Genomic DNA, 27,937 nt, shown 5'->3' on the forward strand with positions numbered 1-27,937 from the left:
CTGCTTCCTCCCCATGGAGGAATGTTTGCAGGGGCAAGCGGTGACATGAATCCAAGTCAGTTTCCCCACATGGGCTGTGTAAGGGGAGGGCAGAGAGCAGCTCCTGATACCTCACAGCACAGCACAGCTGGGGAAACTGACCTGGATGGACAGAGCACCTGGTGTTGCTGTTCCCCCCAACTCCCTAGGGGGGCACAGAGGAATGTTTACACAGAGGAATGGGTCACGTGGAGGGAGATCGGGGATGAGAGGGAGCGGGGGAGGGGTTGAAGCGCTTAGGCCTCGCGTGGCAATGTGACGCCAAGCGGCGCGAGACACTGTGGCTCATAGAGTCTGCAGTACCGCTCCAACTCCGCCCCTCCCACCGGGAACGCTACGGGGCCTCTTGCTCACTCCCTGCCCCTCCTCTCTAGGACGGGCGGACGCTCGCGGCAAGGGGCGTGGCCTTGCTCCGTCCCTGCCCCTCCTCTCGGGCGGCAGGGGACGTGGCCTCGCTCCGAGCTTCTGACTGCGCCGGCGCATCCGGCGGCCTGGCCGGTGGTGCGCTGGGTCCCTGCGTCCGCCCTTCTACTGGCCACGTCTCCCGGAAGATGGAGCTGAGGTGCCGTGTCCGGCCTGCGGCCTCTGTGTAGCCGCAGCGGCCTCTGCCGCCGATTTAGCCCCTGCATCCCTCGGCCGGCTGCCAGCCGGGTGCTCCCCGCGGAGGCAGGGCGGGCGCCGGGACGAGGTGAGGCCGGGGCTGTGCTGGGGCCTAACAGCGCGGCGGGGGATGGGAAGCGGCGGCAGGGGTGGGGGGGTTATGGCCGGCTCCTCATTCTGAGCCGCCTGCTCCCTTCCCCCGTGTTGTGCTGCCGATGCCGACCCTTCTGTCCCCCGCGGGCCCCGTGGCTGTGCCTCCTCCGGGGTCCGGGCAGGGCTCGTGTGGGGCACAGTGTGTCATCGCTGGCAGCCTACGGGGCGCTCCGGGCCAGACTGGTAAAGGAGTATGGGTGCCTAACCCCAGCTGACGTTCTCGCCTTTAAAAGTCTGGCCCTTAGGGCCCGTAGTTAAACATAGTTAAAGAGGCCCTCCAACATAGTTGAAGGGGTTCACACAGTCCACAAGATTAGGAGTTGCACCGATTTTAAAGCAGACCATTTGTGTTGCGGGGCGGTATGGAGTTCCTGCAAGTGCCTCTGGAGAGGTCTGTATGTCAAAGGTCAAAGAAACTTTTTTCTACTATACACCTGTGGTTATCTGCATCACTTCCCATTTCCTTCTCCATCCCAGTTTGTTTTCCTTTAATCTGCTGCAAGCAGACCATCATTTTATAGTTATAGGGGTTGCTATAGCTGCTAGTAGGTGTTGATGCCCTGAATGACTGCTGGTTTAGTAGCTAAAACTCATTCCTCTACAGTAGAGGTTGTCACGTGAATGGACCCTGAAATCTTTTTACTTACTTATTATAATTATTGGGGTTGGTGTTTTTTGTTTTTTTTTTAATTATTTTGTCTGGAGTCTGGACCTTAACTATATATTGACCAAGAAATTTGGACCCTGACAAAAAATAATTGACAACCCCTAGTCTACATTTTCCTGTTAGAACATCTGATTTGGACTCTCCAGTAATATGGCATGTTAATGGATGAAACAAGGACAAAACTATTAACATAACCATAGTTTACAACAAAGATAAACCAGATGCCTCAGTTCATCAACATATATTTAATCTGTAACCATTTTGTATCTTTTCGCAGCTCATGCTTTTGGAGATCAATTCTGTATATTTTGTCAATAGACATCCATTATGTCTTGGTTTGCTGATCTTGCTGGAAAGGCAGAGGACCTTCTCAACAGAGTCGATCAAGGAGCTGCGTCAGCTTTGAGCAAAAAAGATGGTACAGGGAATGTAATATATGATAATACGATTTTGGAGTCTGCCGGTGAATATCCTGAACTGCACCAGCAAACTGGAGAATTGAAATATCAGACATCATCTAAAGCAACCTATATCTCCTCTGCAGCTGATAATATTAAACACCAGAAAGCTACAATCCTAGCTGGAACTGCAAATGTCAAAGCAGCATCCAAGATGTCTTCGGAGGCCTCTTCTCCAGCAGAAAGTGTTTCCACTCCCAGACCTTCTTCCCAGTTTGTGAGAAGGAAAAAGTCTGAACCTAATGATGAGCTTTTGTTTGATTTTCTCAATAGTTCTGAGAAAGGAACTAATGGACGGATGGACCCTAAAAAGGAGAAGAGCAAGACCGTTGTTCTTCAGAATCACTCTCTGACTTCAAGCGTTAGTTCTATGCCTACAAGTACACAAAATGTAAAAACTACTGAAGACAATTCTATCAGGAGTCAAAGCCATGGTAGCTAACTAGAACTATAGATGTTTATTGAACATAGGTATTTTTAAAACCATGTTATGTGAAGGGTAACAAATTTACTGACAGTAAATGAAATAGATTCTAATATGAGGGAAAGGTGTTCTAGAGTAATGGTAACATGGTTGGGAGACAAGAACCTCTTAATTCTAACCCTAGCACTTCTGTTGATTCACTGGGTGACCTTGGAGTAACCTTACCTATTTCCCTCCATTTCTCCACATGTAAAATGAGTAGAATACATGCACTGCCTCACGAGAGTGTTGTTACTTAGTTGATATCAGTACAGTTCATTGAATATTTGAAGTACTATAAGTGCATGTATTAGTATTATTAAATCAAACCTGTTGTATTGAAGTTGGTAAAAAGACTTAGCCCTCCCCTTATTGTAGTTTCTACTCCTTAAAATTGGGATATGTTTATAGTTAAGAGTTCTTATAACTCTTTAATGATTGATCACAGCTAACTCAAGATGTATTAATTGTAGATTCAGGTCACGTGGTACCCTGATTATGTTTACAAGGTATGCCTGCTTTGCCCACTATAGCATCTTGTTTGCCAGTCATTGGTATTAGTTAGGTATGTCTCTTAGTGCACCTGACATAAAAGACAGTCCATACCTCCCACAAAAAGTTAGTTGTAAAATGGAGATGGGCTATTTGTGCATTTTATAATTATTGACAAAAATAAATGTATTGTCCCACAGCGTCTGGTTATGTGAAGACTGTATAAACTAAAAGGAAGGGAATGGTACTTAAAACGTTTTAACTCTAGGGCAGGAGATACAAGAAGTATTGAACAAATCTTGCTTGGATTTATGGTGCTGTTTTCTTGGTGTGTCAGTATTCAGAATTAATGGCCCACCCCATTTCCCTAGGGCACTGTGTGATGTGGACTGTTGAAGGTGGAGCAGGCTTGTTGGTGAGCACAAGGTGAAGTAAAGAGTATGATGACAGTTTAAAACACTGGATTCAAATGGACACCCTTGCTTTGTATTGACTTCAGTCTGCACTCACTGGTTTTCATCTGGTTATCCAAGGTGGATACACTGAATCTGAAGTAAAAATAACACGTGTGGAACAGCTGTTTCTTTACTCTCCCTGCATGTCATACTGTTTCATATTGACACCAGTGCAAGACTTTACATATAAGGCCCTATAATATATGCTCATTGGCATCTAGAATGTTATATAAGACTTCAGTAACCCCCTATTAGGAATCCAAATCCCGTGTGTGTGTTTTCTGGTGACTTGGTCAGAGCACTGTCAGCTGTATTAGTTTAGAGTGTTCTTTCTATCAGCATCCACTCTATAAAATAGAATTGCTACTTAATTCCCATAATTCAGGGAATTAATGTGCAATTAGGATTTCTAGATACATGAAAATTACAAGGAACTTTTGAATAGTATAACAAAACCTCTTACGGAAGTATGATATGAAGCAAGAATAAAGGAAATATTCCACAGCCTACTACAGGGCTTCACATCATTGTATTTTCTAGTGGTTTTTATAGTAAACATTTCTATGGTGAAAAGTGCCTCCCCTCCTCCTCCTCAAAAAATACATTGATCAAATACTTTGAGGCCAGGTGGTTAGTAAAGAAGTTGGTGAGGAGATGGGTATAATTGAAGTAACCTTAATAGGCTATTTTATATAAAGTGAATAAACTGCACTCTTCTGTGTTTGGATTAGATTTTTGAGGCAAGTTTTCTGCAGCATAGTCATGAAAATGTTAACATTTTCCCACCTGAAATATGACTCTTTGTTATAACCAATTGCCAACAATTATGCCATCTGTGGCTGTTCTCGCTACAGTGTACAAATCATCTGCATTATACTATGTACGAGAATATGGTACTATATAGGTCTATTTATTGTGAGTAGCTATTCAGTGATCCACTTTAATGGTGAAATGTCTATCTTTTGTATATGTGGATCATTGTTGGTCTACTTACTGTGAGTAGCCATACAAAACAAACATACTTGATTTAACTCAGATTTCTTTGTACAGAAACTCCTGATGGCTCTGATTCTGGATTGGATACACAAGTGGATGTTACAAAAGATTCATCACTGAATACAGCAACTAATCACAGCCTTTCAGCTAATGATGATTGCAAATCCCACGAACTGTCCAATCTTCGCCTGGAGAATCAACTGCTTCGGAATGAGGTTCAGTCTTTAAATCAAGAAATGGCTTCATTAATTCAGAGATCCAAAGAAACACAGGAAGGTAGTCTAGTTTGGAAGCTTATATTTCAAAATATTAACTGGTTTTGAGATTCTAGTAAAATAGAAACCAGTAGTAACTCTCCATCAGTGACTTGTGTTCAGATTCAAGTACTTCTAGTTGAATCTGTAGATGTGGCTTGTTAAGCATAGTGATTCCTGACAGTCTAAATGGATACTAAGCTGGAGAGAATGAAAAGTATCTTTAAGCTATCCACGTTAAGCTCATTAGCTCCTAATGAATTTAAGACAAAGATGTTCTGATATGGTGGGTAATATGACCTTCACTGAAACCATCTGGGGGAAAAAAAATTTACTTGAGATAGTTGGGAGGAGTAGTCGTTCTTCAACAACAACAAAATAAGAGTGGTGATTAAAGGGACACAATCAAGTTAATTAGACCCAAAATTTAGATTGTGTATAAACAAGGTTTAGGAAAGGCCACTACTATTAGAAATGTTTACACATTTTAAAAAAAGTCTGACCCTTTTTTTTTTTTTAAAGGAATAACAATCCCCTGCAATATTTGAACCCAAACATTATGGCATGTATTATGCAAATATATGAGGCCCAGAAAGTAAAACAGTCTAGAAAATAACAATAAAAAAGTCAAATTGACTAGTCTATATATTCCTTGCCTAAGCTAATTGAAATGCAAAATAAGCCAATTAAATTTGTAATATTGTTTAACTAATCAAAGCTGATAATACCACAGGTTAGGGAAATCTTTTTTTAAAACAGTACTGCGTATGAATTTTAACCTGATAATTTTGAGTAAAGGTTAAAACTAATATGGTGTTTGTTTTGTTTTTTAAAATGAACAGTACAAACTCAAAGATGTCATTTTAACACTGACTCGTTGACTCTAGTAGTTGTGCCTTTTTAAGTTTTATTTTGTGCTTCAACAGCTTGGGTTAAGAAGAAAATCTGCTCCAGTGTTTTAGAGTCAGCTTTCGCTTTTTTTTTTCAATGTTTTATAAACTCAGCTGGTTGCACTTAATTTTTTTCTGGTATGGATTGTGATACAAGCGGCATTCTAACCACGTGGCATCTAATACTATTTATTTTTTCCTTGAGGCAGCAGATTTTATTGTATGTATGCAAATGTATCCTTTTTCTTTTTTTTTTTTTTTTTTGGTAGAATTAAAGCATGCCAGAGCAAGGGTTGAAAAATGGAATGTTGACCATTCAAAGAGTGACAGGGTCGTTCGAGAACTTCAAGCTCAGGTTGATGATCTTACAGAAGCTGTTTCTGCCAAGGATTCCCAACTGGCCGTGCTGAAAGTGCGGTTGCAAGAAGCTGATCAGCTACTGAGTACTCGGACAGAAGCCCTGGAAGCATTACAGAGTGAAAAATCACGGTACTTTAAAACCCATTCCAAACAGTAGTAATAGGTTGGAGAATTCAAGCTATAAAGATTGGTGTTTTCAGTAGTCAAAATGACAGTTGTTATCACTTTCCTATATATCTAGATTTGAGAATTTTAGTTAGGAAAAAATGTAAGTATTATTTAAGGCTTGATTCAGATATCATTATACTTAACATGAGCGTGCCATTGACTTCAATGAGAACAGGTCAGAGACTTGAATAAGTTTAATTGCCACTTGCTTGTGTCAGTGTCTATTTGTGACTGAACTGGTATAATTGTTCAAATACATTTTATATAAACCATTTGTGTAATTCTAATGTTTGAGAGAGAAGTCTGAAATTTGAGATCTCGCATTGGTAGAGACTATATTTGACCAAAAAGGCAAATAAAGTATGTTTGCCTACAAGTGTAAGAACTTTTCTGTTTTCTGTCCACATTGGGTGTTCAGTAGTCAGTTGAATACTTGCTCCTTTATTTAAAAAACCAAACCAAACCTAAGAGTAAAACTCTTTAAATTCTACTTCTAACTTGGGCAATAGAAATATGTGGGGTGCTTTTACTTTTAGGTGAGCTGTAGGTTTTATTCTTACTATTCTACCTGTGTTCTGAAGTACTGTTTAAGAAAATAGAATTTTTTCTGCATTAGAAAAAAAAAACATTGCAAAGTGAAAGCCAGGCAAACCATTGATTAGCACTGTCTGACATAAGAGAGTTTGAAAAAAATCACCTTATTGTTTCTACCTTGAAAGCATAGTATATAGGCTTACTTTTCAATGATATTCTGTAATACTCTTTTAGAATAATACAAGACCACAGCGAAGGGAGAAACCTGCAGAATCAAGCCCTTCAAACTGTGCAGGAGAGGCTACATGATGCAGACTCCGCATTGAAGCGAGAACAAGAAAGTTACAAGCAGATGCAGGTTAGATGTGAAAATGGAGGTGGAGTGTCAGATTCCGCTTTTGGGTTCCTGAGATGCTAAGTGCCCTCAACTCCCATTGATTTTGCCTGGAGTTAAGGGTTCTGAGCACTTGGCAGGATCTGGCCTCTGAAGAAGTAGGTGTCCCTTGTACACTAATTTATTTAGCTTTTTTAAATTTTATTTTCCAGAATCAGTGGTGAAACAGTCCAGAAACTATTGACCACTTTTATTGTAGTTCTGTTTTTACCACATTTTGTTAGTGTTTCAACATAAAACTCCTCTTCAAATAGATTTGCAAACTCATGTTGCTAATAGATTACTGAACTAGTTTTAACCTTGTTTACTTTCCATAGTTTATACTTTTGCTTATTACTTAACTGCACTTAATTTGGACAATGGAATCCATTGCTCCATTTTTTTTTTCTTCTGATTCTCCTGAATTAGTATGCTTTTTGGGTGTTCACCCTACTGCAAGAAAATGTTAAAACCTGCTGCAGCCACGGGAGAGGCACCCCAAACCAAGCCAGCCGTGGCTGGGGAAGAGGTGCCCCAGCCCCACCTCCGGGCCAGCCGCAACTGGGGAAGAGGCGCCTATCCCATGGCCCCAACCCCAGAGCCGCTGTGGCAGGGAGAGGCGGGGAGAAACACTCTCTCTCCCAGCCCCAGACCTGCCTGGGGAGAGGCACCTATCCTGTGGCCTGAGACCCAGAGCTGCCACGGCGGGAAGAGGCACCTCTTTTCCTGCTCCCCCTCTCCAGCCCAGGTGCTGCTGGGGGGAGTCCTCTTTCCCTGCCATAGCCTGGAGCAGCCTGCACCCTAAATCCCTCATCCGTGGCCCCACCCCAGAGCCCGCAGCCACAGCGGAAGGCCGCCCCCCGACCCTGCACTCCAACCCTCTGCCCCAGCCCCGAGCCCATCATCCCCGGCCCCAACACAGAGCCTGCAACTCCTGCTGGAGCCCTCACTCACACACTCCAGACCCCTCAATCCCACCCCTGTCACATGAAATTTTGTTATGTGCACCTATATGGAGGTGGTTTACTTCTGAGGGCATTCTGCGCCAAAAAATTAAAAATTCTGCACAGAATATTTTAAATTTCTGCAAATTTTATTTTTCAAATAAATGTGGAGTCTCCAGCATGGCGTTGGGGAGCATAGGTGGTGACTCTGTGGTACCAAGCTCCCCGCCGCACCTCACCTCCTCCTCCCCTGAGTGCACTGCGTCCCCACTCCTCCACATACTTCTCAGCGCTTGCCACCACCAAAGAGCTGGAGCAAACTCCAGGAGGGAGTGGGAAGAGTGGGAATGTGGCGCGCTCGGAGGAGGTGGAGGCATGGGGGAGGTCCAGATGCTGGAGGAGTGGGGCGGGGATCCAGCTGCAGCTGGTTGGTGCTTGGTAGGGTGGGGATCCATGTGTGGGTGGCTTGTCAAGATGGTCCAGGTGCAGGGGGAGTGGGGCTCGTCAGGGTGGGTTCTGGGTGCCGGGGGGTGAGGCTTGGCGGGATGGTCTGGGTATAGATGCATGGGAGTTGGGTGGATGCGGATGTGGGAGCAGCTCCCTGTACAGTGATTCTACCCCCTGCAGCTGAGGAGCAATGCGTGTAGGAAGTGCTGGGGGGCAGGAGGGGAGTTTTCAGAGCTTCCTACAGCCAGGGGAGAAATCTGGGGATGGGTCTGGCACGGCCCTGGATGCTGTGCAGGGGAAAAGGAAGTCCCGTCCTCCTCAACCCAGGCAGGACTAGCAGCTGTGTCCAGTGCAGGGTAGGAGTCACCAGCCTGGTCTTCCCTTGTCTTGCCTCCTGCCCCACAGTGATTTACTTCTCTGCCGGCTGCCCTGGGCACCCGAAACATACTGCTGGGGAGGATCTCATGATGGCTCTTGTGGCTTCCCTTTGCTTCCCCATCAGAAAGTCATTTTTCTGCGGGGAAGCAAAGAAATCTGCGGAGGACATAAATTCTGCACATGCACAGTGATGCAGAATTCCCCCAGGAGTAAAAATTAGAGGGAACATTGGTCTAAACCCCCAAGTGGACAGTGTCTTTTCAAGGGGCAATTTGCTCATTTTGTCAGTCATATGGCTTAAATAATAGGATGAATTTCCTTTACTCAGTAAAGAAAATATCTGTTGTTTAATGACTTAGATCTGGCTGCTTTCTAGGATTTAGCACTCCATTAAATTTAGTGTGAGTTTTATCTGAATAAAAAGTACTGAAGAAGATTTTAACCTGGAGGGAGTGAACTCTAATGTCTTGTTTCTTTTATAGTTAGCTTTGAAACCTTTTTTGCTAACTGAAAATTGGGATTGTACTAATTGTTTAAACTTTTTTTTTGCCACTAATAGAATGAGTTTGCTGCTCGCCTTAGTAAAATGGAAGTTGAACGGCAGAACTTGGCAGAAGCAGTTACTGCAGCAGAACGAAAATATGTGGATGAGAAGAGGAGAGTGGAGGAGCTTCAGCAGCAAGTCAAAGTAACTAAAAACAGCTTGGAGTCTGTTAAACAGGAATTGGTGGACTACAAACAAAAAGCTACTCGCATACTCCAAGTAAGCATGCAACTCCCTCCTGAGTATAAGTAACTGGGAAGAAATCCAGGTTAATGCAAAAACATTGACACATTTGATTTTAAAGTGGAATGGAGCAATGAATCATTGGAATGGAGCATCATGTTTAATTTTGTTCCATTTATGTTTTCTACATCTGATCAGTTATATATTTGCTTTTGGACTTTTTATATCAACAGTATATTATAATGGTGCAATAGATCTTAAAATACATGATGATAGAATTTACATTTAATAGAATCCCGTGCCGCTGAAGACTGAGTTAGATAACTGACATGAAAATTAAAATCCTGATCCTGCAATATAATCATAAATATTAGAGTTGGAAGAGACCTCGGGAGGTCATCTAGTCCAGCCCCCTGCTCAAAGCAGGACCAACCCCAACTAAATCATCCCAGCCAGGGCTTTGTCAAGCCGGGCCTTAAAAACCTCTAAGGATGGAGATTCCGCCACCTCCCTTGGTAACCCATTCCAGTGTTTCATCGCTCTCCTACTGAAATAGTTTTTCCTAATATCCAACCTAGACCTCCCCCACTGCAACTTGAGACCATTGCTTCTTGTTCTGTCATCTGCCACCACTGAAGGCAGCCTAGCTCCGTCCTCTTTGGAACCTCCCTTCAGGTAGTTGAAGTTTGCTATCAAATCCCCCCTCACTCTTCTCTTCTGCAGATTAAATAAGACCAGTTCTCTCAGCCTCTCTTCGTAAATCAGTGCCCCAGCCCCCTAATCATTTTCGTTGCCCTCCGCTGGTCTCTCTCCAATTTGTCCACATCCTTTCAGTAGTGGGGGGGGGGCACAAAACTGAACACAGTTCTCCAGATGTGGCCTCACCAGTGCCAAATAGAGGGGGAATAATCACTTCCCCTGATCTGTGGGCAATGCTCCTACTGCAGCCCAATATGCCATTAGCCTTCTTGGCAACAAGGGCACACTGACTCATATCCAAATTCTTGTCCACTGTAATCCCCAGGTCCCTTTCTGCGGAACTGCCACTTAGCCAGTCGGTCCCCAGCTTGTAGCAGTGCATGGGATTCTTCTGTCCTAAGTGCAGGACTCTGCATTTGTCCTTGTTGAACCTCATCAGATTTGTTTTGGCCCAATCCTCCAATTTGTCTAGGTCACTCTGAACCCCATCCCTACCTTCCAGCCTATCTTCCTCTCCCCGCAGCTTAGTGTCATCCGCGAACTTGTTGAGAGTGGAATCCATCCCATCATCCAGATCATTAATGAAGATGCTGAACAAAACCAGCCACAGCACCAACCCCTGGGGCACTCTGCTTGATACCGGCTGCCAACTAGACAGCGAGCTGTTGATCACTACCTATTGAGCCGGATGATCTAGCCAGCTTTCTGTCCACCTTATAGTCCGTCCATCCAATCCATACTTTTTTAACTTGCTGGCAAGGATACTGTGGGAGACCGTATCAAAAGCTTTGCTAAAGTCAAGATATATCGCGTCCACTGCTTTCCCCATATCCACAGAGCCAGTTATCTCACACTCTTAAAAAATGTAGTTTTTAATTTTAGTTTCATGCCTGAAATTTTAGAGCCAAATCTTGCTGAGAGATTCAAGCATGGATCTCATATAGTCAGGGGGCAGTAGAGAATATGTATTTAAGGAAAGAATTTAATAGTTAGCATCTTTATTAATACAAAATCATTTTTAATCTTTCAGTCTAAAGAAAAGTTGATAAACAGCCTAAAAGAAGGTTCTGGCATTGAAGGACTGGATAGCCTTACTGCAAGCACCATGGAATTAGAAGAATTGAGACATGAGAAAGAAGCACAGAAAGAGGAAATACAGAAATTAATGGGGCAGATACAGCAGCTGAGAACAGAGCTACAGGTAGAAATCTTTATATGCAGTCCTTGTAGTTAACCACGTAAGTATGTGGGATTACAGTGGCCTTTGTATTGCTTGTATTAATATCACTATAATGGTATTCAAGATACCTTGTTACGGTTGGAACAACTATTATGCTGCTTTTAACATTTATTTATTAGTATTTAAAAAAAAAAAAGTCTCTTGTGGGTGAGACAAATGCTTTGTCATTGATACTCCAGTTTCTCTCCATTCTCCTTGACCACTCCAGTTCCTAGGGTAGAGGTAATAAGGTGTCTGAGGGCATGAGGGGAGACAGGATATAGGTGTTGCCTCTACTGCTGTCTGTCCTCTTCCCCCATCCCAGGCCCCCATTGAAAGATGGTGTTTCTGCCCAAAAAACTGTCATAGATATTTCTTTGGAGAGCGAAGGGTATGCCTTTTTGTTCTTCTAAGATTCCTTAGGACTGTTGATCTTCACAGTAGCTGTAGTTTTTGGGCAGCCACTGTTCCCTTAGTTGGCCCCAGAGGCAATGCAGTGGGGGCATGCAGGGTCACATGCCACCCCAGATTACTTGGTTACATGGTACAGTTGGCTGGGCCCCCCTCCCTGCAGAACAGCTGAGCTGGGGAGCTGTGCTGGTCAGGGAGAGGGAGAGGCATAGGCAGGAGCGGAAGAACAGCTGAGAGCTGCTCCAAGTCACGACTGCTTTAACTCTTTTGGGAGAGGCAGAGGAACAGCTGGGAGCTGCACAGAGTGCCTGCTGCTTTCCCGGGATCGCGGGGGCGCTGCTTTCCAGAGAGGGGAGTGCAGCTCGGGAAGGAGGGTGCGTGACTCAAGTTGTTCCAGGGTTGTGTCTCCCTCCCCCGTTAGCGGGCACAGGTTGTCTGTGGTTACCCCTGCTCCCTGCGGTTACCCCTGCTCCCTGCAACGATGTACAAGTCAACCTGGTGAGTCTTCAACCTGTAGACAGGATGAGAAAGGAGGCAGTCAGTGGGAGGTACCTAAATATTTAAAAAAAAAAAAAAAAGGCTTTTTTTTTTTTTTAAATTGTGTATTTGGTCATTTATACTGTGGTCTTTTTTCTTGAAAGCAATGATGGGCAAAAAAGGTGGCTAAAGCCACTTAAGTTCCACTCTGCAGGAGTAGTTTTTGCTATTACTACAGGGATAGCTGTGTGGTTTGATGTTACTGGAACAATAATATTTATATTATTTTTAGGATATGGAGGCTCAGCAGGTTAGTGAAGCTGAGTCAGCAAAAGAACAACTTCAAGACCTCCAAGAACAGATTGCAACCCACAAAATGGCCAAACAAGAAGTGGAGGCTGAGCTGGAACGGCAAAAGCAGGTAAAGAATTAGAGAGCTGAGAAACCTTATTCTAGGCCGTGTACAACCATGGCTTTGAAAAGCATTTTGGCTTAGAGTTGCCAGAGTTACTATGACGGCTCAAAGGAGAATGCTTCTATAAAGTTTGAAGAGAACTTGTCAGTCATTTGTCATGCATCAGCTGTATTTGAAGAAATTAGTTTGTAATTAAACAGCATTGATGATTTGTCTTGTGGGTAGTTTTAGGCCCAATGATTTCAGTAGGAATTATTTGCCACTGATTTCAGAGGGTACAGAATTGGGCATTGTGCCTCTTGCAATCTGATCTGCACAAATACATTCTTCTGCCTTCAGGGAGTTCAGCTTAAGTTAATGGAACCATTGTGATGGGGCCACTCACCTCACGTGAGTGCCTCCTATCGGGTGTGCATCTGCCTGCATTCTATCTCTAGCTGTGCCATTTGTGGCAACCCTTTTGGGCATTTAACTTCTCAAGCAGGTTTTCTATGACTCAGCCCTCCGGCCAAGTCACACACAGTCTGTAGGTGTACAGCAAAATAAACCCCTTCCAGGGTACGAGTCCAACAGGGCCTACCACAGTGCCCTCAGTTAGTATCTTTAGCCCTTTCTCTGGGCTTAGTGCTCAGCTTCTATCTAGGCTAGCTTTTAAATTGTCCTTTTCAAACCATCCCTGCTCTGGGATGGAGCAGTGCCCCCAGGGCTCCCTCCCTAGAGACTTTTTGCCTTCTGGGGTACCCCAACTGACCCCAGTTGTCCAGCTGAGTCGCTCTGTGTTCTGTCCCTTTCCGAGGGTTTATCGAAGTCCACAAATGCTGACCCTCTTCAGAGTATTCAGTCTGCTCCCTGGGCCTGTGTAAACTCCCCTTCTTCAGGGCTTTGGCCACTCTGTCTGTGGCCAAAGTGGGGAGAACCTGGGCCCACCCACTACTCTGGGTCCCAACCCAGGAACCCTACAAAAACCAGTGAACCCTGCTGTGTCCCATTTAACTGTGCAGCTACTGTTCCATAGGCCACTTCCCTGCAGCCCTTTCACCCTTTCCTTGACACTTAGTTCAGGGCTGAAGTCTTGCTTGAGTCCCTGCGGTCGGCCAGGAGCATCTTCCTTGCTCCCCTAGTCCCTGCCAGCAGCTGCTCTGTCCAGCTGTGCAGGTGCTGTAGCCAGGAGCACCATTCTTGCATCTCTGGCTCCAGCCAGTGACTGATCTGCTCTGTCTAGCAGCTCCTTTTTATATGAGCCTGCTGGACTCTGGTTGCTTCCTCACAGCTGCTCTAGGCAGCCTGGAGGACTCACCTCTACTGCTCCTTTTCTGGGGTGGTGTATAGTAGGCCTGTGAGGCCTCCAGCAGGGGTCTCAGGGTCTGGTACACCCCATCACAACTATACAGGGATCTGACAGGAGTAACTGATTACAGGATTAGGACCTGTGTGTGTGAGCATGTTACCCACTATTGGCTGGCTGCAATTTTGAAGGGATATAAGGATATTTCTGTGGGTGGCTGCTCTCAGAGCTCTTTCTTCAGATCTAGTGATAAGAGATTGGTGGTTTTAGAGCTAGAGAGACAGGATTCCAGTTCTAGTTCTGCAAGAACATACTTTATAATGGAAAGGGGGCTGCCTCTTTATAGTTAGGTGGCAACTACAGTCCCATTACAAGATTGATTTCTATCTCACTTTTACTCCAAACAGAAGAGAGAGCCTCATGCTTTTGTAGTCTGAGTTAAGTCTCATTGACTTTTAGAATGTTTTCTGAAAAATGAATTAAACCGAGTAAGTACTCTTGAAAATAAGTCCAGAGTGTTCCTTTAAAATGTTTGCAAAGCATCTAATGTTTCTTTGGGTCCCTCCATATCTCTAATCAAACTACTCTACATAGCAGACTTGAAATATCAATAGATTTTGACAATGACTTGTGCAAGAGGCAGTTTTTAAGAGCAGGAATAGTAAAATGTGTTTTTGAAAGATCAATACATCATTTTCTCTGAAGCCAGCAGCCAAAAAGATAAAATCATGGTGATGACAAATATTTGCATCATCAAACTCTGAACTGATCTGGGCTAACTTTCAAAAGTGAAATGAAACTACAGGATAAAACTTCCTTTATACCCTATCAAAGGGTATTTTCCCCCTTTCTCCGCCCCTCCCCCCTAGGCCTAGAAGGAATTTCAAGGGTCTGTTTGCAGCAGGTGTGACAGGACTAGACAGTTTGTGGCTTACCCAAGTTTACACAGGAAGTTGGAAACCGAATTGGGCTTTATATACAGTCGTCTCAAATTTCTATATTTAAGGCCAAATGTAAAATGAGGCTAATAACATTTACCCCTTTTTGAAAAGTGCTTTGGGTTCTTCAGATGAGAAAGCACAAGATAAGTGCAAAGCATTGTTAGTGACATTTTTCTGATGAGATAACTACAGGTTAGAGAGGCACTATGTGCATTAGACATTGGCGGTGAAACAAAGAAACCAGGAGTGTAATCTCTGGTATGACATTACAGTAACTTTTTTGCCATTATTCAGAGTGATGGTAGGTTGTGTTGGGCATTCATTTTGGCAAATTTAGGTGTAAGCATCAGTGTTTCCCTCTAATTTTTCCCACCCATGTGCAGAATGAATTTTGTTATGTGCACCACTATGGAGGGGATGTGAGACACATCCCCTCCATATTGGCGCTCCACACACAATTCATGTGGCAGGGTGGGGCCTAGTGGTTTGGAGTGTGGGAGGGGACTCAGGGTTGGGGCAGAGGGTTGGAGTGTGGGGACGGTGAGGGCGCGAGCTCTGGGGTAGGGCCGGGAATGAGGGGACTGTGGTGCGGGGGGGGGCTCAGGGCTAAGGCAGAGGGTTGGGGTGCAGGCTCTGGTGTGGGGCTGGGGATGAAGGGTTTGAGGTGCGGGAGGGGGCTCAGGGCTAAGGCAGAGGGTTGGGGTGCGGGCTCTGGTGTGGGGCTGGGGATGAAGGGTTTGAGGTGCAGGAGGGGGCTCAGGGCTAAGGCAGAGGGTTGGGGTGTGATGGCTCTGGCCAAGGATGTGGGCTCTGAGGTGGTGACGGGGATGAGGGGTTACATTTGGTGGGGGGCGGGGACTCCCTGCAACTCCCTCTCCCCGCAGCAGCACGTGGGCTTGGGGTGGGTGGGGGAGAGGTGCCTTTTCCCTGGCCGTGGCAGGTCTGGTGGGGCTGGGCCGGGGAAAGGGCTCCTCTCCCCAGCTGTGGCAGCTCTATCAGGGCGGGGCGGGGCTGGGCTGCGGGACCTGCATGGCCCTAAATACCCTGTTGCGCTGCCACGCAGCTTACAGTGAACCTAGGTAAGCATGCATATTGCATCATTTACAGGTGCCTAATGCAAAGGGAAAGAATTATGAAGAAAATAATAAATATTGCCCAGGTAATTAGACAACACCTTATTCTTATAAAATATAAAGCAATATCACAACACAATAAGCTTAGCTCCAACACAATATTTTTGGAGTAAACTCAAAATTGAAATAGAGTACAACCCATTTGCAAAGTAAACAAAACCTGAGCATTTCTGTAATACACACATTCATCAGCCTGAGATGCAAGTTTATATATACATCGCTTTACTAAAAATGAAAGTGTTATAAAATACATAAATTGATATTTCCCATTTAACAATATTGCTTAAAAGAACATTTTTGCATATTGGAAGCAAGATAACAAAATAATGTACTTCATTCACATTTAATACTTTATTTAAGATTGTTACAAATCTTACATACGTATATGTAGTTTTATACATATATGTACATATGTATATGTAGTTTAAATTACATATAGTTTAAAATTTTAGATAATTTGGGTATACTGGTAGAAGACTGACATCTAGTGGTATAATTGAATAATCCATGAACAAATGAACTTTTTTCTATTTATTTTTTCCTAATATTTAAATACATTCCTACTTGCATATAAGTATGTTCTGTAAGTAGTAAGTCATCACAGAATGTCAAGGTATATCAAGATGTTGCCCATTGCAACAGTGAAAGGTTGGGGGCTGTCAGCCCTATGAGAAGTTGACATTCCTGTTGCCTTCCTCTGACTTGTGTAACATCTGTTTGCTCCTTTCATATTTTGTATTTCCAGTGAGATGGTTTAAACATTATTTAAATTAAAAAAATTAAAACACTTAAAAATGGGGTACAAGAGAACTTTTTTTTTTTTTTTTGCCTAATTCATGCAAAGGACTTCAGGAAGTCTTGATTACATTAGCCTGTAATAGTTTGAAAATGTGCCCACTTATGCAATCTTTTTTGGACTCCATTGTCCAAATATTGTTACTCTGTCTGCTTAGTGTATGGTACTAATAAATTGCTAATAAAGGGTTCTGAGAGCATTAGGCCATATTATGCCATTAGACTTCAAGCAGAACTCCACAGTGATTTCTGTGAGGGGGTTCTCTGCTTTAAATTATGGCATAAAAGGGCATGTTGTTAATGACTAGTACTATTAGGCTCATCATTCGGTTGAACACAGACCAGTGTCTTATATCTTGATAGACATTTTTATTGTTGTAAATAAGTTGCCACTGTTAAGAGAAAAAATAATGAGGAAGGCTGGAGCGTGTACCATCGTTCTGGGAACAATTTATTTTGTAGGATTATCTGTCCTTTTAGAAATTACATTTTAATTAGATGCTAGCTTGAATTAATTAAAATTCAAAAGTTCAAGTCTGCTTTAGATGGATGGCTAAATGTTTATTATACCAAAGCAGATGGTAGAGTATATCCTGTTACCTCTGTCTTTAGGAGTGTGGGATATATTCCAAGGCAGTGCTATATCAAGAAAGACCAAGGTGGAATGAAAACTATGGTAATTTTCTTTTATAGTCATTTAACAAACTGAAATTTCCATTTTAGGGACATAGTGAGTTATAATAATACCCAAACTGTAGGTAAATCTGGTACTAAGTATGGTGGGTTCCCCAGGGTGCAACCTGGCAGTGGGGTACCGCTGAGCCCTCTTACCAACCTGGGCTCCCTCTCACACTATGATGTTGTGACAAGCAGCAAACCTCTCCAGATACTGCACTTCCACAGGCAGGGTCACACCTAGCAGCGTTACATGAATGCTTCGCCTAGCCACTCATGAATTAACAATAGAAAGGCTCTAGCCAGTTCTCCCTGCCCCCCAGCCTGGAACCCCAGGGCTGTACCATCTTGCCCTGGTCAGAAGCCTGACCATTGTAAGTTTATAACCCAGTCCACCCCTCCCTCAATGTGGAGAGGACATGCACCAGCTTTTGTTCCTGAGCAGATTTCCCAAGCACTTCAATCAAAACACCCTGTTCTAGATAAAACATAAGACAGATTTTAAATGTTTGTAAGTAATAAGTGTACAGATCAAAGTTGGTTACCCAAGAAATAAAAGTAAAATCACAATCTGAGTTCTATAAACTAGACAGATTTGAATCAAGCAGTGTCTCACCCTGATGGTATCGTTCCTGAATACACAGGATTCTTTTTTCCAGTCTGGGACCACCTCCCCAGTTCAGTCTTCATTCTCCAGACGTGTTTCCAGGTGTTGAGTTCTGTGGGGAGAGAGGCCAAGTGATTGTCACTTTCCCTCCTTTATAGTTTCTTCCAGCTTGCTGGAAACATCTGATTGTGACATGGGTCAAGCAGTCTCCATTGTCTACATGCTATCACTGAGAAGTCTCCACTGTATAGGTTCCTTGGACAGTCCTTGTGAGTGTGTATTCTATTAATGGGCTATTAGAGCATCGACTCCTCCACTGTTGCACCAGAAAGGCTGGTCGTGGGTGTTCCCAACCTCACAACATATTTCTGTAACATGCACACAGAAAAACTTCATAACTCCACATACAATGATAGCCCATACAATCCAACAGGATATTAAAGTTCAACAGATCAAGTCTTTTAAAATGATACCTCACAAGATGCATTTTTATACAAAACATATAATTATACCACCATGGTAAATATTGGGGTGCTGGGATACTACTTTGGAGCACAGTGCCACACTAAGATAGTTGTATTAACATACATAACTGTGGCGTTGTGTATATGGAGATTGTTTGTTTCTTTAAAGTATTTGCTGTTCAGGCTTTTGATATTGAAGACTGGTTGAGGATCAGTAGGATAAGGATTTTTTTCCTTCTGCTTTGTGTACTCAGTAATTTGAAGGGAGAGTACAGTTATGTGCTGCTCTAACAGTAAATGACTGAAGTAAGACAGATTTTAAAAACATCACAGTAAACATGTTAAATCGTTAAATGGGAATTTAAAAGCGCTGTTCAAAAATCATGGTACTAACAAGATCTAGGGTAATCTTCACCGCTCAATCAGTTGTTCTTGGCTAAATCCCTTCCTTCATTATGTTGTCTCTTTTTAGACAGTACGTTTTTTCAGGGCAAAGTAAAACCCTCTGCTTTAGTGTAAAGCCTCAAATAGTGGCTAAAACATCACCCGAAATACTTTCCAAAGGCTGTCTACTAATCTTTGTTTTGTAACTGGTTGCAATTAATTTTATAGGAACTCCATTACAATGAGGAAGAATTGTATCGGACAAAGAATACCTTGCAAAGCAGAATAAAAGACAGAGAGGAAGAAATTCAAAAACTCAGAAATCAGGTAACTTATTTGCATTTAAGAATATTTAATGCTGTTAAGTCATTAAAAACACTAAACTACCTTCTTTGTTTTAGCTTACACTTTTGATTGAGTAAAACTCTGTTTTTCATCTGGTTGTAAAGCTGTTAAAATGAAACTGTTAGATTCCATTTGATAAACTTTGGTGCTTGCACACATCCTTTTAATAATCAATCATTCAGATTCCAATAATGAAACCGAGTATATTAGGTTTTAAGAAAATCTACTCTACAGTGAAAATTAACTTTGGAGTAAATATCAAAAGCAAACACAATTTTAAAATGTTTGTCTTCAGAAACAAAGGGCTGTATTGTCTGATAAGGCCCTGTATGTGCACAAGATGACTAGAGAACCAGGTCCTGAATCCATACGTTCTCTCCTGTGAAACAACAAAAAAAGGTATTGATGGTTGTATGGGTAGTATGAGTTTCTGAGCTGGATCCTGTTAATGTAACATTTATTTGTTTCATTTCATGCAAATTATATACAAGGCCACACAATGCACTGTAGACTATTACAGAAAAAATGACAATCTAGTATTAAACACTACTTGCTTTACATTTTGGATGTCAAAGGACTTGAAAATTGTCTTGATATAGTTTTCTTTGAACCCAATGGGGCTTGCTTTCCTGATAATACTTCACTATACAAAATTTACTTCAGAATGTATGTATTGTCCATGTGTACCATGCCCTGTCCAGTGCAGCTGATTTGTATTTGCATTGCCTGAATGCCAATAGTCCATGATCAGTCTGGTATCTCACTGCAGACTCGGTACTACCACTTAAAATGTATGATGACCACAGGTGGCTAAGATTCAACTTACAGCAGGTTAGATCAGTGCTACTGAAAGTGGTGGTCTGCGGACTGGTGCTGGTCCATGAGGCATCAGCTGCTGGTCTGCACACACATTGGAGGGGAAAAAAAATTGCCAGTCCCCCACATCAGATAGTTTGAGAAGCACTGGGTTAGATGATTGGGTCAATGTCAGTATATTCAGGCCTTTGCATACTGAAGCAGGTGTAAGATCTTCAATTTAACACCTATTTTGATTCTAGGTAGGTGCTTTACTTGGCTTTAGTATTCCAAAGGATGCAGTTTCTTGATGCTGGTCAATATTTAATAGTCAAAATGATCTCTCTTAAGGAATTAAATGACTTCAGTATACTGGTGCTGATGGTTTTAATTTTCTCTGTCCCTGGTGATAACTGGCAAGTAACCTTGTCTTTGTAAGGTGAACATAAGTCCATTGTTTGTCACTGCAACTCTATCAAATATAAACTGGAGAGCCTCTTGAGTGTAAATTGCAGATCACATTTGTCTGCCAAGACTTTGTTGCAATCAAGCCTGTCTGGTAAAGCTTGCATGATGGGAGAAATCTGATGCTCACCCCCTTTTGGAGGCCACATATTGCATCTTCAAGGAGAAGAAACACACATTCTTTTTCTAGTTCACACTGAGTGGATTAAGCCATCAGCAAGCACTCTGCTGAGTGTACTACTATGAATTTGGCACATTTTTTTTCCTGAACAACCAAACTTGGCTAAGTTTCCATAATCATGCACAGTTTACAGGATGAATCTTGAGTGTTTGACCTCTACCTGGCCTGTGCTGACTTAGTGTTGTCTGCACCACCATCAACATGGCTGTTGTCTCACGCGTAAAATTCAAGACATGCCTTGAATTGTGTATGAATTGTGAATCCAGTTAGAACCTGGATAGAAACTATAAAACAGAATCACTTAAGAAAGATCCACTTCAAGTATCTGCTTTCAAAAATCTCTGCAAATTGGACCCTATGGACCATGTTGCCTTAGGCGTGGCCTACACTACAGGCTTATGTTAGTATCGCTGTCGCTCAGGGGCGTGGAAAATACTCACTGAATTCCTGACCTGTACTGAATTCCTGGTGTAGACAGTGCTATGTGGACAGGAGGACTTCTCCCATTGACAAAGCTACCGCCTCTTGGGGAGGTGGATTAACTCTGCCAACAGGGTAGGAGCGTCTTCACTAAGCTCTGCATCGGTGCAGCTATGCCACTGCAATGCTGTATGGATAGACAAACCCTTAGTCTTGTCCTTCTCCCTCTGCTGTTCGTATCCAGTGCCCATGTACCTCACCTCTCCCTAATTCTCCTTCACCTATGTCCAATTTTGTGCCTTCTTTAATGCTGCCCCTTAGGTTTGTAACAGCCTCCCAACTAAATGGGATCAAGTTGCCTCACTTCCCGCCGTTCTGTGAATCTTGCAGGTGTAATGGCCATGGGCCGATCACTAATGTATTCCTACACAAGCCAGGAGACTACTAGGATTTGTTGTTAGGTGCAAACTCACTTTTGTATGGCAATGTTCACATGGGGGTAGCACTATATTCATAGATACTTGCCAGGAACTTCCTAGTGAAAGCAATTATCAAGGCATAATGCTTCTACAATCAAATTTCTCTCTCTCACATTTTGTTAATGATGGCGGTAGTAGTAATAGCTGTTGCATCATTAAAATCCTGTGGCATCCCACTCCTTGCATCAGCCTCTCTCTCATAAGACTTAGGAGTTGAACTATTTCAAAGTCTAGATTTAATTTTTATGTTTCATCTTCTGCCTTATATTTTGCACTAACTTTTCTTTTTCAGCTCACAAACAAGGCTTTGAGCAGCAGTAGTCAGTCAGAGCTGGAAAATCGGCTTCATCAGCTGACCGAGACTCTGATTCAGAAGCAGACCATGTTGGAGAGTCTCAGCACAGAGAAGAACTCCCTCGTCTATCAACTGGAACGCCTTGAGCAACAGCTTAAGACTATCCAAGGCAGTAGTACTAATGGACCTGCAATTAATATGGCAGGAATTGACAGTGGTGAAGGTAAACATGGAAAGATCATATTTAAAAATGTGTGTGTGCTCAGCTTAACTAAGGACTCTTATATTCCCCATTCATTTCCCTAAACATCTCTGTATATAAGAAAAATATGGCAAATAAGACGTTTATTGAGTTGATCTTTCCAATTATAACTAGTACAGTCGAAAATAGCCAAATAGAGTCTGCTTTTCTATGTGTAGGCAATTTTAAGTGAATTTATTAAAGCAAAACTTCATTCTTAATTCTCCCCATTGTGATTAATAATATAGCAAGTATGTTCTTTTAAAATCAGTTTACCATGACAGCTGCCAATGCAACCAGCAGTGCAATTTCACCTGTGAATTACTTTGTTTTGTGGGTTTATATATTGCATATGTGTCCTGTAATTTTTTTTTTTATGGAGGGGGGTTGGTTGGTTGGGTTTTTTATGGTTTTTGGAAGGTGGGGGTTAGAATAGGTGTTCCATTGTGAGATGATCAAACTTAAGTGGAAGTTTCTGAGAAACCTTGAATGCACTGTCCTCCATTTGGTTAAAATCAGTTTGCCCTCATTCTGTTTTCCTTGGAAGTCTCTGAGAAAGTAGCCTACAAATGTGTCTTCTCCACTGAGATTGGCTTGGCTGCTTTGAGTAGTATCATATCTCAGATGTCTCTGAGAAACTTCAGCTGCTATTGGTTTCTGCTTTGATACCTTACTTTGATTCAACTCTACGAAAGAAGTAATTGTGCTAACTTTAAAAACAAAATACACCCACTCCTTGAACTTTGATGTAAAATACCTGCCCAGTTGTTTGCCTGTGAAATGTCTTTTTCTTTTAAAACTCCCTTTGTCAGGAGAACAATAAAATCTGAAATGACACATTCAGTTTTTCTGATCTTATAAAGCTAAACTAAAAATAAGCCAATTTTGTTCAGTCACACTTAGACTTTCAGACCAGGATACACCTATGAAAATTTTAACCTGGGTCATCTTTTTTCATGATATTATAAAACCCTGAAAAACAGGAATTTATTATCAGAAATGCAGTCAGATACAGCTATTGTATGACAAGAGTTCCTTTGTAATAAAAGTAAAGCAAATAAGAAATGATAATGAAGCAAAGAAATTATTTTGGAGTATAAAACATCTGAACTGAATACTAAAATGCTTATTTAGTCGATACAGAACTGGAATAAAAATCACTTTCTCAGATGCATTTTTAACTAAATTGTAATCTTATCCAACAATTCCTCTCAAAACAGAAATCCCCTTTAAATATACAGTGATTCATCTGACTTGTTTTCCGTTGTGCACTGAAAATCTTGAACACTGCAAAAAGGTGAAATTAAACATTTAACTCTGTCGACCCTACATAGACAAATACATTTCCTAGGAAGGCATCTTTAGCCTACTCAGATTTGTTTGTTCTTTTGTTTTAAATAGGTACTCGCATGCGCAGTGTTCCTGTCCTTTTTAGTGATGTGGATGCTAACATGGCAGGAATGTATGGAAGAGTTCGCAAAGCTGCCAGTAGTATAGACCAGTTTAGGTAAGAGTACATAAATCATAAAGGAATGTTTCTCTTCTTGGACTAGTTCCTTATACAGTCTTCCTCCTCAGTACACCTTTTATTTTGAATTGTTTCTAATTGTATAAAAACACACCCACACATTTAGTATGGTACAAATTCATATTAAATATTGACATGGTTAATTCCCATTCACTTTATTCCCATCATAATATCTTGTGATGTGAATAGTCTTGTGCTACCACAAATTATGTTAATAGTTGGGTACATGGTACAAGAACCCATCAGGTTTTATTGGACATTGCAGAGTTATCTTACATATATAAAAAATAACTTTTACTATTGTCATGCTGTCTGCAGTTCACAACTGAGTGCAGCCTCAGGGCAAACTGTTAGAAAGCAGGGCAGACACCCCAAACTGGTGGTATGTTCTATGATTAGGTTTCCCCAACCCAGTATGAAGTGTGACCTCCTGAATCACTATAGCAGTCTTACCATAGAATGAAGCATAGAGTCACAGTCCACTGGGGCATTTCAGTCTATCTTAGTGATTGTTGGTTGCCATATACCAATCTCAAGAGACCAGTCACTTAGCTTTAGATATCACACCAAAGACGACACTGGTAGCCAGTCTTATAGTATACTAACTAAGGATTTATTAACTAAGAAAAGAAATGAGTTAGACTGTGGTTCCAAAAGGTGACAGATGATGTAATCTATCCACTGAATGCCTTTTAGGGCTACCCCAGGTTGACCCTGGGGATCTCTGCTTTTGTTTCTTTGCTCCAGCCCTTATGAGAGTCCAAACAGCAAAGATATAACTGTTTCTTCTTGTGATCATCTTTATATGCCCTTCCCGTAGAGTTCAAACCAATGGGATGAGTGCTCTGCACGTAATTTCTTCATGGGTGGATGGGCAATCAACAAAGTTTTGTTTTGTCCTATAATGCCATTTAGTTTTGATAGCCCTTCTTGATGGGTGGGGGAAACCACTCTTACTGCCTAGGTTCACAAATTCAGAGCAGGCCTTTTTATATTTATAAAGCAAACTTATATTTTACTTTGAAACATGAGATACAGACATTACAAGTGAGATTAATGCATGTAGAAACTTACAAGCATTTTACAGAGACTAAACACATTCTTACAAGTCTTAACACCCATCTTGAACAATGCTAATGTATAGGTGAGCTTCCAGCTATGAATTTGTCAGTGCTCAGCTGATGCTTACAGCCTTGGCCAGAGCTGGCACCTGGTCTTCCAATGTCACAGCCACTACTAATTCTCCTCTTCTTTTCTTCTTCTGAGTCTTTGGCAGAGAAATCCTCTGTGTCAGAGCTTTATCACTGTCATGTTTCTAAGTTATTTAGACCAGGAACATTCTACCTGATCATGAAATGTGCCCAGTGTGTTAGTTTTACTGTTACATATTACAGTGTGTCATGGATCAGCAATAAGGATATGAAAAGTAGCTGTTATAAATTATTAGCTACTTTTTCAGTGTGTGTTTCCTTTCTCAAATCCCTTTTTAAAATCTTTTTTTAAAGTATCCCAGAATAAATCCATGCTATGAACTAAGCGTCCTCAAAATATGTGCCTAGAATGAGTCAAACATGCTTTGGAACCTTATTCTGATCTCTTGTCTCAGGAGCTATCTTGTCTTTTTTATCTTAGCCTTTCCAAAAAAAAGTCTTCTCTGGAGCTTTAGCTTAAATCAAATTTCAGTTGGACGTAATAGTTTCAAACCCTTGAAAACGAGGATGCCTCAATAGGATACACTTTGCACCTCTAAAGTGATTTTAATATTAGGATTATAAATACCAGTGCTTCCTTGATGAGTGGCCTGTTGTATGTGACACTGATTTAAATATTACTTCTGTATTTGTATTGTCACTTTTCTACTAGCATATTTTTATTTTATTAAAGCAGATTACAAGGCCATGATGCAAACTACTGATACAGTATACTTCATGTTGCATTTGTACTAGAATTCTACAGGCTATTCTGTTTCTCACATATAACTAAGTGTAAGAATGGCACAGACCTCTTTCACTAAGATTTTCGAAAGAACTTAAATGAGTTAGCCAACTAGATCTCATTGTAAGTCAATGGGAGTTGGGTGTCTAACTCCTTTAGGATTTTTTGAAAGCCCTAGCCTTTGTTTCTGACAAGGCCTAATGTGACATATTTATAGCAACAAGGGGACTGGCTTTTTTATGGCCAGAAAAGTACGTACAATTTTGTGTTCTGACTAAAGACTAGTTTCTCTCAATCCAGTAGCTGTTGTGAATAAGTAGTAAAATTCAAAAGGCAGAAATGTGAAAAACTATATGTATAATACCAGTTGATGTTTATAATTTTGTGGGGGTCGGGGTAAAGGAACAGGAATATTTTTCTGTTCTAACATGTGTATTATACTTTCACAGCATTCGACTGGGAATCTTTCTAAGACGGTATCCCATAGCAAGGGTATTTGTAATCATTTATATGGTGAGTACATTGTTGTGTAGAATTTTTTATAGTCAGTTTTATATAGTATTTGCCTTCGTCTGAAAGGCATTCAATAGTCTATAAAAGAAAAAGGGTATCTAATTAGTTTTGACCATTCGTTGTATTTTATAGTAGACTATAAAGACTGCTTATGGAACATGAGTTCTTGAGTCCTGTAGCCTGACAATATATGTACAGTCTTGCCTTGAATTTGTAGTGCTTTTAAAGTTTTTACATTTGTGTAACTAATACTGGTTGTAATTTTGTAGTCTCATATTGGAAAGTATAGCACATTTCTATGACCTACTAGCTTCCATTAAAATAACTTGGGAAGCTAATGTTTTAATAACATTTTACCTCAGCCCAGTGATTAATAATCATTCTTTTCAAATACCTATAAAAGCAGTGAGCGTGATTTTTATCTAATTTTGGGCTATAGAAAGGAAGTTTGTTCTTCACATCTTGCATGATTGTCAGTGGAATTTCTCCCAGTTTCACTAGAGGGTTGATGTGCTCAGTAGTTATGTAAGTAAGCCCAGCTGCAGTGTGCTGTTGCTTTAAAGATTTCAGTACTCTAACTCCATATTTCATATGCATTGAAAAATGCCTTGCTTGAGAAAGCGTAATGACGCTTTTAAAATAAATCACTGGGTGAATGGGGTTGCCACTCTTTGGGGATACAAAGCAGCCAAATACACACTTGACAAAATTAAAGGTAACCACACTTTTCTGTACCACCACCTCTCCCATTTTTTGAGTGATAGATGGAATTTGGCCATTTTAATTCCCCCTTCTCTCTTCCCTTCTAATGTAACACTGCCATTGTATTGTTTAGTAGGTGAACAAAATGCTTCATACTGAAACTGTTGAGAATTTTACTAATTAATATGGTTCTGAAACCACTTTCTAAGCTGGGTCTCAGTATTTTGAATTAGCTCTGTATGGGGCCATCTGTAATGTAATTCTTTTTTATCAAAGATGGTCAATGCCTAGCAGGACACTCAGACATGCTAATTGTAATTTTTTAGCAAGTTTTTCATAATTTGCTATAAAATGCTTCTTGCGTTGGAATCTGGCACAACGCTTCACTGTGCAAATCAGAATAGTTTTCCTTTGCTAGGTGCAATGGAATAAAATGGAAGGAACCATTAAACAAATGTTTTGTGAAAGGCTTAATGTCTACAAAATTAGCTGCTTCTGTCTACAATCAGAATTACAACCATTGTAAATGATGGATGGTAGTCAGCGTTGTGTGCTAACTCCTCCTTTTTTTTTCTTTTTTTTGGCCAGGCATTGCTTCACCTCTGGGTCATGATTGTTCTGCTTACCTACACCCCAGAAATGCACCATGATGGTCCAACGGGCAAATAGACTGAGACATACTTTATGCTAGTGCTCACTATATTCTGGACTGCGTGTATATAAAGTGATTAGTACTGAAATATGGGGGAAATCACATTCCTGGCATAATCTATGGAAAAAAAACAACCATCATGCTTGTTTTATCACTACTTTTTAAAACTTAAATTATTGGACAAATATTACCATGTAGCTTCTTCAATTTACTTAAAACAGCAGCAGTTTCCAGGGAAAAGGCAGTTGTAAAGCTAAACATAGCCTTTACATTTTACATAAATCTTCTGATGGTTCATGTACAACATAAGATTCACACCTGCATAGAGATACAAGGATTTCTAAGAGTACAACTATATATGGTACATACTTTAGATCATACTGGACATGGGCTATAATCAGGGAATCTAATTGTACTTAGCAATTTAAATAAAATTTATTCTTCCTGTTTTTCAGTCTTTTGTATTAGTTTTTAATTTTGTTA

General features: G+C 41.4%; 1 protein-coding gene across 2 annotated transcripts; it reads left to right on the plus strand.

The window, feature by feature from the left end:
* Positions 1 to 465: 465 nt before the first annotated feature.
* Positions 466 to 27,917, plus strand: GOLGA5 (golgin A5). Of its 2 annotated transcripts, none has more exons than XM_084632621.1 (13): positions 466 to 727; positions 1,737 to 2,351; positions 4,378 to 4,599; positions 5,737 to 5,956; positions 6,764 to 6,887; positions 9,231 to 9,434; positions 11,128 to 11,298; positions 12,497 to 12,625; positions 19,132 to 19,230; positions 21,881 to 22,106; positions 23,526 to 23,631; positions 26,037 to 26,100; positions 27,391 to 27,917. In XM_084632621.1, the coding sequence occupies exons 2-13, from the start codon at positions 1,787 to 1,789 to the stop codon at positions 27,469 to 27,471; spliced, it is 2,211 nt and encodes a 736-aa protein (XP_084488747.1). In that variant the 5' UTR covers positions 466 to 727; positions 1,737 to 1,786; the 3' UTR covers positions 27,472 to 27,917. The 2 variants fall into 2 exon arrangements, with proteins under 2 accessions (XP_084488747.1, XP_084488748.1); XM_084632622.1 differs by lacking the exon at positions 466 to 727 and adding an exon at positions 872 to 1,183.
* Positions 27,918 to 27,937: the final 20 nt, after the last annotated feature.

This window comes from Lepidochelys olivacea (assembly GCF_965140295.1).
Source record: "Lepidochelys olivacea isolate rLepOli2 genome assembly, chromosome: 6".
NCBI lineage: Eukaryota > Metazoa > Chordata > Testudines > Cheloniidae > Lepidochelys > Lepidochelys olivacea.